At 43.2% G+C, this 14,663-nt stretch overlaps 1 protein-coding gene across 1 annotated transcript; it reads left to right on the top strand.

Moving 5' to 3' along the window:
- The first annotated feature begins 830 nt into the window (after positions 1 to 830).
- Positions 831 to 13,449, top strand: LOC128612661 (glutamate-rich protein 1). Its single transcript, XM_053632993.1, has 6 exons — positions 831 to 1,196; positions 2,213 to 2,329; positions 2,500 to 2,640; positions 7,797 to 8,189; positions 10,027 to 10,221; positions 12,553 to 13,449. Exons 1-6 carry the CDS (start codon positions 1,178 to 1,180, stop codon positions 12,630 to 12,632), a joined length of 945 nt encoding a protein of 314 aa, XP_053488968.1. The 5' UTR covers positions 831 to 1,177; the 3' UTR covers positions 12,633 to 13,449.
- Positions 13,450 to 14,663: the final 1,214 nt, after the last annotated feature.

Below are 14,663 nucleotides of genomic sequence, written 5' to 3'. Positions count from 1 at the left end.
GTTAGTTGAACTTTAGTGCAAACTTCTGCAAAATGACATGTATCCTTTTACAATATCCATTATTATTATTATTAATTATTATTATTATTATCCAAAAAGTGTTATTTATATCACATATCTACAATAATCTAATCTATCCTAGCATTATAATCCTGTCCCTGGGTGTGCTTTTTATGCACATTTTTTTTTAAAAAGCAGCTGATTTTGTTTTACCCCTAAATTTAATCCTCGTGCATCCAAACTGCATGTGCACATGCATAAACTGCTGCAGCGCGCTCGCGTGTGCGTGTGTGTGTGTGTGTTAAATGCAAGCTGCCCACCAACCTTTTTCAACGCTGACATTATAGGTGATCCAGTATATGTCCCCGCGGCTTTTTTTTTTCACATGCTGAAGACGTGGGGAAGTTTGCACAGTGTGCGTGCACGCGCGCGCCCGTCCCCGTGCGCGTGCTCGGTTGATCCCGAAGTACGCGCGCACTGGTCCTGATGCTGAGCAACCTCTGCTGTCAAGACTACACCCCTTCCCCGCCCCAAACACACACACACACACACACACACACACACACACACACACACACACGCCTATGCGCCTTACGTACAATTAAGAATATTAATAATTATAAATCTATAAATATGAATGAATATAAACCAAATCGTTTATATTTACTCCGTAAGTGTTTCTGTTTGTACTAAAACTGACGGATTCTCAACCGTCCAATCAGCACTTTTTGGACAAGAATATTACCCAATCACATTTCAGGAGGCGGGATTTTTCCCACTAGTAAGGGCGGAACAAACATGGAGGCTGCGCACGCATGGTAGTGACGCGACCACGTTTGACACAAAGCGGGGCCATCTTGGTAAGGTCGCCGATACTTAGTGCTGCGTGTCGAAGAACGATATGAGCTAGATTCCTTCATTACGAACAAAATGATGTGTCGACTTTTTTGAAACAGAATTGTATGCATTTTAAGTTATATCAAAATGCAACCCATGACTGGTTTTATTTTATTTATTTTAACCGCCGGCTTGATAATTCTGCCTAACTCGATAAGGTTAGCTAGGTAACTCGGCTAGCAGCAGTGTTTGTTTGCGAGTTATGCAGTTTTAGTCAGCGAAATTAAATGTCAGCTGAAGTGTCGAACCTGTTTAAACAAAAGAAGGAGGACAAACCGACATGTCGCTTAGAAAAGAAGGTAAGAAGAGCTAGCACAAGCTAATTCGTTTGTCTTTGGGGTGAAATTTGACGGTTGGTGCAAGTGTAGCGCGCGCAGTGCCAGCTCGTGCCCAGGCATAGCTTCTGTATGTGCGCGTGCCATCACTGTGTGATGTTCCGTTAGCATTAGCACACACATTCTCACTCTGATATTAATACGATTTTAATTTCTTTTTAATCCGAAGTGGAGAGTAAATCAATTACAGCAAACTCTTCACTCATTAGAAATGTAAACTGTGTACATTTCTATTTCACATCAATTAGTGTCTGACTTTTATTTATTTATTTTTTACCCTGGATAAAGCTAATAGCTAGCTGAAGTTTACATGGACAACAATAATCTGATATTAACCAGATTAAGACGATACTCTGATTAAGAAACTAGCATGTAAACAGAGATTATTGAGGACCTTAATCTGACTAAAGTCATACTCGAAGTAAACGCAAATCGAATTAAGACGTGTGGAGTATTCCTGTTTTAGTCGCATTATCGACGTGCGTTAATGACTACGTTTACACAGACAGCAGTAATCTAATTATTTTCCTTATTCTGAATAAGACAATAATCTGATTAAGGTGTTTACATGAGTGGCTTTTAGAATATTCCTTTCATGTTCCTGTTTTACGTGTTATAGAACATAGATGGATTAACGTCACACGTCATTACGTCCCCACGCCACGCCGTCCGACGTTCCCTCCAGAATTTCACGTATCGACGTACAGTTGGTCTTCGTTATGGTACCGTATACAGTTTTGGGTGTTTCATTTTTGGTTTTACGAACGCTTCAAGTGCGGTTGATTATTTGTCATGCTGTAAGTGCTAATAGACGACCGCTTGAAGCCGCGCATCCGGACGCAGCCGTGCTCTCCTGTGTGCCGTCAAACGGTTGTGTGTGTATGTGTCCTATCGCAAAATGCGGCGTAAACTCCCACACGACGTCTCTCTGCAGACACACTGCAAATTTTCCTGCATGTTCAGCATCTCTTCTCTGTCAGTATTTCAGGCAAAAGTCCTGCAGAGACTCTACCCCGCTGCCCGAGAGGTAGAAAAAGTGCTCGAGATGCCTGTCCATCATCCCCAAGGTGTTCAACTGAAACCAAGCAAAGTGACTGGTAAGACTACAAATTATACTCTTATCTTTCAAATAAATAGATATATAAAATAGTTAATGGAGTCAGCACAATAATTCCATAGTGCGTATGAGACTGCGTGTACCGTTCCTGAAAGCAGAGTATGCATACTTTGTGGATGTTTGCTCTCTCTATCCCTCTTTCTCTCACAGGTCATGTAGGAGTACCTGCTGTATCAGGCAGGAAGGTGTACACAGTCCTCCCTCCTCCTAAAGACTACGTTCCTGCCAGTGGAGATGGATTGTGGTCGCCTACAGATGCACAGCTTGTCAATAATGCAGATGAGATGCCTGGTAAGAGACCATTCCACATGCACACATCTGAACCTGCACTCCATCAATCCCACAGGCAGTGTAGCAGAGGAGCCATCTCCCAGATTACACTCTTTACTAAAAAAAAAACATTACACACTGAGATGATTCTTCTTTGGGACAGAAATAGAAATAGAGGCCATGCCTCATTCAATAAGACTGGCAGACACAGAGGCCACTCCTCCTTTGTTAAGACTGATTTACACAAAGGCCATGCCTCCTTCATTAAGACTGAGAGGAACAGAGGCCACACCTCGTTCATTAAGACTGACAGGAACAAAGGCCACACCTCCCTCATTAAGACTGATTGACACAAAGGCCATGCCTCCTTCATTAAGACTGAGAGGAACAGAGGCCACGCCTCCTTCATTAAGACTGACGGGAACCGAGGCCACGCCTCCTTTAGTAAGACTGGCAGGAACAGAGGCCATGCCTCCTTCATTAAGACTGACAGGAACAGAGGCCACACCTCCCCCATTAAGACTGATTGACACAAAGGCCATGCCTCCTTCATTAAGACTGAGAGGAACAGAGGCCATGCCTCCTTCAGTAAGACTGGCAGGAACAGAGGCCACGCCTCCTTCATTAAGACTGACGGGAACCGAGGCCACTCCTCCTTTAGTAATACTGGCAGGAACAGAGGCCATGCCTCCTTCATTAAGACTGACAGGAACAGAGGCCACACCTCCCCCATTAAGACTGATTGAGCCAAAGGCCATGTCTCCTTCATGAAAACTGAAGGACACTGAGGCCACACCTCCTTCATTAAGACTGACAGGAACAGAGGCCACGCCTCCCCCATTAAGACTGATTGAGCCAAAGGCCATGTCTCCTTCATGAAAACTGAAGGACACTGAGGCCACACCTCCTTCATTAAGACTGACAGAAATAGAGGTCATGCCTACTTCACTCAGACTGACAGGAACAGAGGCCACGCCTCCTTCATTAAAACTTGCAGACACAATGGCCACGAATCAGTAAATATTTACTCCCTCGACGAATGTGATGGATAAAATGGATTAATCTTTGATCATCACCCCTGAATGATGATCAGAATAATTAACCGAGACGTGCAGTCTGATTCCATCTTGCGCGTTTCATGGCAGCAAATGAGCAAATATTCTTGTTCATTGGAGCAGGTGATTGGGCAGCACGCCAGCAGACAAACACTTCACATGATGAGCATCACACACGTTAATGGTGTTAATGTGAACACCGATGTCAGCGTACCACATGTCTATCAATTTTCTATTGGGGGTCACAATACGATTTATAAAAGTCTCCGCTTTAATACTGAAAAAATATCGCAAAATCATAACATTTAAATATTGAAAATAAACCCCAAGGTTAGGATTACGCCTACACTACTTTTGAGATAAAGCTGGGCTCAGCTGCTATAATTTCTCCAAAGAAGGAGGCTTGAAAGTCTGTAAAGATGTACTGTAAAAGTTTTTCCTAGTGTTACTTGATTAGATTTTAGGCAACAGCCTATAGAGTTACGTGTGCTATGAAATCAACCAAACCCAAAAGCAAACTGTAACAGTTTCTCCGATTCAGATCCAGCAAATGGTTTAATACGTTTAAACCTGATATTCGTGCTCCTGTTACTGCGGCAGCTGCATCTCTTTTCCCTTTTAATCCGTCCCTGAGATGGGGAGGAAGTCTTCTTTGGCTGTTCTCAGCAGGATGGCCCACTTTTCCCGGGAATCAATCTCCTAATTCATATTCATATTCGACATAATTCATCAGACGACCTTATAATTAAAATACTGGCCAAAGCCAGTGACTGAGAAACACTGATCGTCCCGCCATCCATTTATGAAATGTCTCTATCGCGTTCCTGTGGTACAGAAACCTTCTGGCCGTTATTAGGGATTTCGTCAGCTGCGGCAACCTGAAATAGATCTATGTTAATGCAGACATCACAGAAGTGAAGGTGACTGAGCGGGACATCGAACATGACGGAACAGAGAGTAGGAGATTAATAGTGTTAGAAGAACCGATTTATGCATTAATAGATAAATTGACCACGCGAGGTTTTACTCTATAACTTTAACTTTAACATTAACTGGTGTCTTTTTCAAATATATATATATATTTGAAAAAGTCAGAAAGCATCGTTCAAATCCTTGCGTGCAAAAAACACAAGTTATTTGATCCCCCTCTTCCCTCCCCCCACTGCTTTCAGTCCCAATAACCCCACCACTGGGGGGCAGGGGGTTATTTTATGTATCAATAGGACTCCTTAGTGGATCAACAGAAAATCCCAAGGCTGGGAGTAAAAGAGAGCGAATTTGGCCATGCTCTCTGAGCTTCCGTGTCGATCACAATGAGACCAGCCAGTTGTGAGCACCTGTGAGCTCAAGTATGCAGAAGAGGGTAGATAGCGCTGAACTCCGAATGTATTAGGGCAGGTAGATAAGCTGTGGTTGGCTGGCTGCATGTGTATCAGAGGAAGCATGTGTTATCCTTCACCCTCCCCAGTTGTAGCTGTCGTAGAATAGGGGAGAGATGGCTGGTGGGTGGGAACTGGCCAAGACCAAATTAGGGAGAATGTTTGGGGGGGGGAGGGAAAAAAAGACTTAACCATCAAAGTGCCATTGAGTCCACACCCTCTATTTAATCTCTAGTCCTCCATTCCAACCTTCTTTAAAAACCAAAACACATACAGTACCAGAGACGGGAGACACCAGAGAATGTTCTCCTGGTTTCAGCAAAAGCAGGCAAATTCCATGACGGTTCACTGAAGGGGAAAGGACGTGGGGCGGGAAAGACACACGTTTGCGTCTGCTGGGTGTTATTTTTTTTTTCCTTCTCGCCTTCAACTTTATCAAGATGAACCTGTGAATTTGCACCATCAGTTTGCAAAGCTCTTCGGCTGGGACAGAAAATATTGCTCACTGATCCAGCTCAGGCTGATTTCCACAACTGGATATACTGAACGGCCAAAAGTATGTGGACACCTGACCGTCACACCCATATGTGGTTCTTCCCCAAACTGTTGCCACAAAGTTGGACAGTTGGAAAGTTACAAAGGAAGAACTCGAGTATCCTGCACAGATGGCCCTGACCATAACCCCACTGAACACCTTTGGGATGAACCGGAACGCCGACTGCACCCCAGGCCTAGTCTACTCCCATGTCTAGTTTTATTTATACAGCTCGCAAACACGCCTGGATTAAATACAGTCGTTGGGGAGAAACACCAGTTTTTAGCCACATTTCATAATAACCACATGGCAAATAACTCCCAAGCAGGGATCAAGTTTCACGATTGGTTAATACCGGCCGAGCGTGTTAAAAATGTTTAGTTGCTGATTACAGAACCCAGAAAGGTCACCGAGACATTTTCCTTTCTCAGAGGAGCGATTTCACTGACGGTTATCAGGATGTAAAGGCTGTTTAGCCAAAGTGTTCTCTTAAAAAAAAAAAAAAAAAAAAAATTGCTTACAGCAGCTTTAATGTGACGTTCCTGAATCCCTTTGCACCACAGAATAAGGAACGAAATGCCGGTCACTCATATCACTAGAATAGATTCTGCTGAACTTGGATAGAACAATACCATCACACACAAGCACCTTCATTATCCGTATCATTAAGTACCCCTCTCTCATCTGCCGTGTCCGAGCCCTCCCGCTCATTACAATGAGGTTTATGGTGAAAGGCTGTGTGATCAGTAGCTCAGAGCTCGACTTGAAGGGCACTTCAATCACGCAGACTACAGGGAGTGTTTTATCCATACATCATCCTCAGACACGGACCAAAGAGGAAAGCACTCTGACGTGTAGGTAAAGCGCGTGTGTGTGTGTGTGTGTGTGTGTGATGGATAAATACCTATATCTTACTTTATTGATTCAAAAAGGGAGATTTCTATTGGTCTAGCAGCCAACTACAGCACAGTACAGGAATGAAGAACATCAGACATGATCGGAAACGAAGCGATATATTCAGACGAGGTATGTGAAAGAGGTAATATCGCTCCATTCCACTTTGATACAGTTCCAGAACATTAAATCTAACTATAAAGGGATTTTTTAAAAAAAACATTGTATGTTGTGTCATTCTTTGAGTAATAAATAAATACTGCAATCAAATTTCTGTCGTATCAGAGGAGGAAAAACGCCGCACTGCCGTTTTAGGAAAATAACAGTAACTGTTACCCAGTTGTCTCCAAGGTGATTGATTACTTACTGGTAAATATATATGAGAGCACAAAACTTGCTAATACCCGAGAACGAACTGTGCTGTATACAGTCCCTGTTTTAATCCAGGTGTATTTGATACATAAGCCGAGATGTCGGGAGTCGGTTTGCATTTTTGCTGGAGATGAAATGATGATTTTTCACCAAACTGCTACTTTAATGGAACAAACGTTAAACAAAGCTAGACTGTGTCGTGTTTCCGCTAACAGCTTTCAGGGTTTTATCGGGAAAAGGGGGGGGGACGGTCCATTTAGTGGCAGCTAAGCACAGCGCATTAATAGCTTGCTATTTTAACAACTTTCCCATCAGGAGTGTTTGAAAGCACAGTCCTGTTTACACCTCCGTTAACACGTGGTCTGTATGAGGATATCAATATCACCATGACAAATAACCCAGTCCTGTCCTCTCGTGTACCCCCAGGGCCTCGTTTATAAAGACGTGCATCAAAGAATGTCAAATGTGGATCCGTACACAGGGGAGAAAAAAATTTTAAAAATGTTCCCGAATCCTTCCTCCCTGTGGCCTGATTATTAATTGCAAATCATCTTAAAATCCTGCACACTCGATCGAGCACCGTGCCAGTCAGACCCTAATTGCAATCACTTTTTTTTTTTAAATATGCAAATAAGCTTGCTGACTAGAGTAAAGCCGTAATTATACTTGCTTTTATCACGTGCGCAAGATGGCCGCCGTGCTTATCCCGCGGTCATTTGGAGCATCGCTTGCACATCATGCTCAGAAATCAACGCCAGGCTTCCGTGTCTCAAATCACGTACTTTATGTGCTATTCTAGACGGTTGTTGAGTAGGATTCGATGATATAGTATCCTGTGGGCTGAGACCTTGTCCCTACCGTCACCTTAACGTGAACCTGAGGGACATTTTTCAGGGAAAGGGGTTTATTTGTACACGACTGACACGCCCGTGCTTCGTCCAGCCGATCTTTCAGGATCGGAAGACCGCGATGCCGATGAAGACGACGGCCGTGCGAGCATTAAGAGGAAGCGAAGGAGGAAGAGAAAGGCAGCTACAGTCTCCGAAGGGAATACGCCTAGCGCCGCCGCTGACGACGACAAAGCCGAAGACGCTGAGGAGAGAAGTAAAGGGAACGCCGAGGGCTCGGAGTGCCTCAGCAAAAACAAGAGGAGGAAGATGAAGAAGAAGAGGCACAAGGAGAAGCTGCTCGCACTTGGCCTCGTGCCCCGGTCCACGGCCGTCGAGTTCACTTACAAAGAAAGTGAGGGAAAAGAAGAGGAAGAGGATGGACATAAGAAGGTGGAAGAGGTTCTGGACTTCCTTCATTCTACACGAGATCTCTACCTGTCCGATCGTAAGTTTATAATAACGAGTGTAAAGGAATATAAAATTATGTTGGAGCAAAGCTGACAATGGGCAAAAGAAGCGATGAGAAACTCCCTAGGATGATACGAGGAAGAAACTTTTTTATAGATGTGATTTATTCGTTTATTTTATTTGAGTAAAGTTGCGTTTCAATGCTTACGTAAGCCAAACCAAGCTAAGATTTTCCGCCGGACTTACAGAAGAGTACAGCGGGGGAAATGCGTATTGGACGCGTCAGTGTTTTTTTTTTTTTTCAGTAAATATATTTCCAATGAGGCTGTTCACATGAAATTTCCACCAGACATCAGTATTAACGCAAGAAATCCGCAAATATAAAGAATTCACAACATTAAAGTGCATAAATAAAGTAAAGAGGAATGACACGGGAAAAAAGTACTGAACACGCTAAGTGAAATGTATTTAATACTTAGTGGAGAAGCCTTTGTTTGTAACGACAGCCACAAGACGCTTCCTGTATGAAGAAATTAACGTTCCGCAGTATTCAGGTGTGATTTCGGACCGTTCTTCTAAACACATCGTCTTTAAATCTTGTTCGGTCAGATTCGAGTCAGGTGATCGACTCGGCCGTTCTAACACCTTGATTTTTTTTTTTTTTTTCTTTGAAACCAATCGAGTTTCCTTTGCTGTACGCTTTGGATCGTTGTCCTGCTGGAAGGAGTATATAATACCGATGTCTGGTGAAAATTTCACGTCAATAACCTCATTGGAAATATATTTGGTGAAAAAAAAAAAAAATATGCAAAGCGTGTTCCCAACACGGCTCATTTGCATGTCGCGACGCCCACAAAACTCCATAAAAGGTAAAGCGCCCAGCCAGCTGGAAGCATAAAATGAACAATCAGGGTAAAGTCTGAAATACAGAAAGGGAAATTATTTTCACTCACTTCTGTGCCTATATACAGTACATACGTAATAATATATAACATTAATAACAATAAACGTGCGCTATATCTTCCTCCGGCTCATTTCTCGCAGCGAAGCTTTTATATCCTTTAACTAATGCAGATGATCTAAACGACTGGTTTTCACGGAATGTTCCGGATGGTGCTCGTAGTCCCTGACCGAGTGAACTAGCACCAGGATGTGCTTTTGATTGAGACTGTAAGTCGCTCTGGACAAGGGCGTCGGCCAAATGCCGTAAACGTAATAATACAAAAGACGCAGGAGGAGAAGAGAGAGATTTTTCTCTTTTTCTTTTTAGGTGTGGAAAACACTTGAGTACTTTGCTACTGTACTTAAGTACTATTTTGGAAGATCGTAAATTTCCGAGAGAGGGAAAAAAAACATACACTTTTTTTTTTTTTTTTTTTTTTTTAAACATAATTTTGATCTTCAAAGTATTTGTTACAAAACCTCAAATTCCATGACATATTTCTTTCTTCTTTTTTTTTTTCCTCCAAAGTATTTCCCACACATAAAGTGGGAAATTTCGTTAGAGAAATGAGCTAGTTTTGCCATTTAAGTAGTGAACTTACAATAGCTAGCTAGGTCCGTTTTGCTTTCATTGCTAACGTGCCTTTAGTCTTCATTCTAAACGTGAACTAACCAGCGATCCAAGTGATCAGACTCGTCAGTTCTTTTCATCCGTTGAAAATATTTACTCTTTAGTCTTGAATACTTGTAGATGCTTTTTTTTTTTTTTTTTTTTTTTGAATTTTCAGACCCGTAGATCTTTGCCTCTGTACTTGTGCTTCAAATGAGTCAGATTCTGAACCTGAACATGGGTTTGAAGATGAAGTCAGACTGGGGTTTAACTGTGTTTCGCCGCCTTTCTTTCCTTCCTTCCTTCCTCCCTCCTCACCCAGGCTCCCGCAGTACAGGCGACCCGTCCGTCTTTCTCAGTGCGACGGAGTCGCTCTCGGCTCGTCTGTCCGACGGTACGTCGCCCCCTGCTGTTCTGTCCGTGCTGTGTCGGCTCGGAGCGCTGCTGCGTCGGAGGGAGGTGGAGGAGTTACACACCGTGCTGCAGGAGTTCACACACACTACAACACTGCCTGAAGGTGAGTGAGGAGAGAACGTCTACAGGCTGGGACGGGAGGAGAATATAAACCAAGCAACATTTATTATGAGTGATGCTAAGTAATATTTTCTTTCCTTTTCTGCAAATGTGCGAGGTTACGGTTAGATGAAATTAGCCGGTACATAATTAACATTTATATTACGATCATGTCGAGTCACTCTATACAAGAGTAACAAACTATGATGTCATAAACCACTAGTGTTGTATTTGCATTTGCATACATGTATTTGTATTTGTAGTGTTCTATGTGTTGTATACGCAAGCGACGGACTCCAGCTGTACACCTACGACGTTCTCCAGAGGTTCTTCCGTTTTACGATACGTTTAGGTAACGCGTAACGATATCCGCTAAAGTGATCGCGGCAAATTACCCAGCTAGGTAGCTTTTTATGTTTATACCACAGCGCTGTTGAATTCTCGATTCTGATTGGTCAGAAGGCGGTGATTTAGTTTCCTAACAGCAGCTCTGACAGCCGTGCATCTGCAAATCACGGGTTTATATGTTAATGCGCTGTCGTTTCTATAGTAATGGGACGCTGCACATAATCTACGACAAAAAAAAAAAAAAAAAAACTTTATCCATGTTGTTCCACAACGTTAAATGTATCTATAAATGGAAAGAAAGTACTCGTTCTCTAATAAATATCAGATTGCATTCACTTCTAAAGTCGCGTTCGAAGGAGGATCCGGATTCGCCTCGTGAGGGAGGATCCGAGTACGAGGCGTGACCTCTCGGAACATTAAGCAGATCGCGCGACCGGAGATCGGCGCACGTTCCACGCGATTGAACGTGTCATTTGGCACGTTATCCCATACATTATCATGTCATCACTGTCAGGAAGCGCTCACCGCGCCATTTGCCAGTCCATCATCCATGATTAAAGAGGACCGTTCAGAATAATCGGCTGTGCATTCATTCATTTATTTATTTATTTATTTATTTATTTATTTATGACGCTGAATTCTTGGAGGGAGATGGCGAAAACCTTGAGCAGCTAATATCCAGAGGTGTGCACGCCCAGAATCGGTCCCTCTAGGATTTCACGATCGTAGAAACGAGCGCAAAATCGAGCAAAACTCCGCGGTATTCGGAGGCGCTTGCAACCTTTCAAAATGACCTCAGATTTTCCACACGTTCGGGCCAAGACGCTTCACGTGACGTCATCACCGCGCACGTTCAGCCAAAGCCCTCTTCCTTTCATGTGGGTTGGAACATGAGTACAGCTTAAAGGTCTCGTTTACCAACGAACGTCACCGCAAAAGCGGCATAAAGTCACGTAAACAACATAGTGTGCAACAGAACGCGTCCATTTTTCCACAATTAAGAAAATTTGGCCTTTACTCAAGGTTTCAGTATCTCGCTTAGCTCTCGTTGCAGACGAATGACTTCCATAGACGTCGTCGAATTGCTGCTGGCGGACGCAAAGTGGCTCTCGCGTGGACAGAAGCGGTGACGTGATGGAGCTTTAACGCTAATCAGGGATCTTTATTCTGTATGAGATGACTCATTAATCTCACCTGTACTCTAGTGGATAGAATTACAGTAGGAGGAGTACAGGTGAGATTAACCAAGGAGGTCATCTCATACAGAATAATGATCTCTGATCAGTGTTAGAAGTCTACCATTACTTCCTAAAAGGCACAAAGTATCCCAGCGCTGTTATGTGCCGTTATTATTATTATTACGGCTAATGTCCTGCTTGTTCTGTGCAGTGATTGCACGGCAGTTCTGGTCCTTCAGATGTTCTTTACAGCTCACTAATGCTTCTCAGCACGGTAAGAATCGATGGACTAGAGCATCTGTGCCCAGAGCTAGATTTCAGCCCTCTAAGGGAAGCCCAATCAAGAGTGACTGCAGCTGTTAAGTGCTCGCTCCATCACTCCTGCAGATTTCAGGGTCCTTACACGCCAACGTTTGGTGGAATGGTGCAATAAATGCTGGATATACTTTATCTAAACTGTGCTGAGGATTTGAGGTGCAACTGATGGCTGGAAGTAATAGTAAAATTCACACAGTGTTCCGTGTACCCAAATGTCGTCGGATAAGGCGAGACGCTTTTTGGCATCCCAGACTTGATTCTAATGTTGGTTAATGGTGTAAGGGAAGCTTATAGCTGCTAGATATGCATCCGACTTGCTCTTGTGGGTTCTGAGACTGTATGACACACTTATTATTTATTCATTTTTAAACATACAACAGAAAGTAGCAGAGCTAAAGACATCGAAGCCAGATCACTTGTTTCCGCCATTTTGTAAGTGAAGTAAACTTACTTCTCTCTCGCTCTCTCTCTCTCTCTCTTTTTCCTCTCAGATGAGACTGAAGTGATCTGCACTCTATTCCACTACTGGATAACTGAAGTTCTTCCTGTGCAAACGGATCAGTTGACGTGACCACGGTATACACACTGCAGTTCTGCAGTTCAACTCCTGATCCAGCTCTCATGTGGGAGGAGGAAGCCATTTTCTTTGAGGGCAGTTGTATGAATGAATGTCGTACCGCGTTTACCGCCATCACTGTTTACGCATTTGGTGGTTTCAAGACTACAAAGATCTAGTTTTGTTCAATGTCCCAAACAGTGGACTATTCCTTACATCCCAGAAACCATCAAAATGCATTATGGGTGGTTCTAAAAGTGGGGCTGGTGAAGGATTTAAATGACTTTAACGCAAAGCGATATACAGTCGAGAACGGATATAACTGGGGGCTATATGAAGCGTCTTGCTCAAGGGACCAAGTGTGGCAGCTTGGTGGTGCTGGGATTTGAACTTGTGACCAGTAGCCCAGTGCCTTCACGACTAATCCATCAGTTCCTGAAGCATAGCCAGGGGGTCTGTGATGTTTTTAAAAACTTTTTTACAGTTCTGGTGAACACAACCCTTTATCATAAAACCTCAATAACTCCAAAACGACCAGGCTTAGAAGTAATTTCAAATAGGTTTTCAGACAGGTTATGTGGCTGGCTTATACACCTAGCTTGTACTAGTACTAATGCCGAGCCACCTGCTTCTCCGATGGAGTAAATTACGCATATGCGTGGAAAACCAGCTCTATGAGGTTCGGCTCGACTGTGAAGTAGTCCCTCGATGAGCAAGAGCAAGTGACTGCATGTGTAATGGCCGCCTTGCAAACAGAAACGCCTCCGTAAAAGTCTCGGTTTTAAATTTTAGTTATGGACCGAGTTGAACTGAATAAAACTTTCACAATAACAAGCGTGTCGTTAACAGACTTTTATTTGGGGAATCACGTTGTTTCAAAATGATCTCGAAAAAAAGGACACAAGAATATACACGATACTATAAGAGTTTGAGGATTTCTCGTCTTTAAGGCGTTCTTGCCTCTGAAGCTAGCAGCTTCCAGCTTCACAAGCCATGACCTCTCCCGATGCTACCTTCATTAGCAAGCTAAAGTTAACGACAGGAGGTCGTTTCTAGCTAGCTGAAGTTGCCACAGGATTAGCTAACCAAAGCTGGAGCAAGCTTCTGTATCAGGTTAAAGAGTAATGCCTCTTTTTGATCTTTTTTCACCCAAATCAGTGCAGATTTATTGTCAAAATAAAAGAAACTACAGATGCATCTTCTGCCATTGCTAGATTGTCGCAATTAATTACAGCTATTTAAATTACAGGTATTTTTACAGGTGTTACAGGCATTTCTCAGTATTGTAACTGAACTTGGAAAGCAGAGGACATCTGATCTATAGTCAAAGGTCTGGTTCGGTTCTGTGGAAGTTTAAGGAGTTCGCCGATTATTGATGTTTAAACACTTCAGTTGATGGAAGCGAGCGTTATGTTCCACGTTCCGAACAATAAGCCTCATCTTTACCATAACTTTAGTGATCATAAGACCTTTCAAATTTGCACAACCTGTCAGTTCGCTGTTCCTGCTGATTATAATCGCTTCAATACTGAGCTCATAAACATAATGATCGATCGAAACGTCCGGCCCACTCGTAATGAGTAGCCTCTGGCTTAGCCTCTTAGCAGCTAATTATCTTAGCAGTAAATGTCAACAGGCCTTCGCTACTCCCTGTCCTCATTGCTTAGATGGTGACATTTAGTCTCTGGCGCAGGCACGAGCACTCATTATCTCCCTGCTCCTCACACGGTCCGACCAGAAATGAAGGTCACGGCAAAGACGAGTCCGTCATGCAGGCGAATTACGATAAATTATTTTTTTTGATTCCGGAAAAGTTCGGTTTGGCAAATTAAAACTCCCTGCTCATATCTACGTGAGGAGTGTAACAATCGGCTGAGCTGGTAAGCAAAAAGCTCTTGCTGCGGGTCAGATAAGAGCCAACCAGCATTTTTGTGGCAATATTAGACAAAGCAGGTTAGGTGGTGATTGCCCCTCCTTCCGAAAAGCCCAGAGTGCTCTGGTTGGCCAGCTGACCCATTGCGTTATGATTGGCCAAAAACCTCAAGT

The sequence above is a fragment of the Ictalurus furcatus genome, chromosome 9 (genome assembly GCF_023375685.1).
Source record: "Ictalurus furcatus strain D&B chromosome 9, Billie_1.0, whole genome shotgun sequence".
Lineage (NCBI taxonomy): Eukaryota > Metazoa > Chordata > Actinopteri > Siluriformes > Ictaluridae > Ictalurus > Ictalurus furcatus.
Note: the sequence above shows the minus strand (reverse complement) of the source record. Positions and strands in the feature narration are given on the sequence as shown.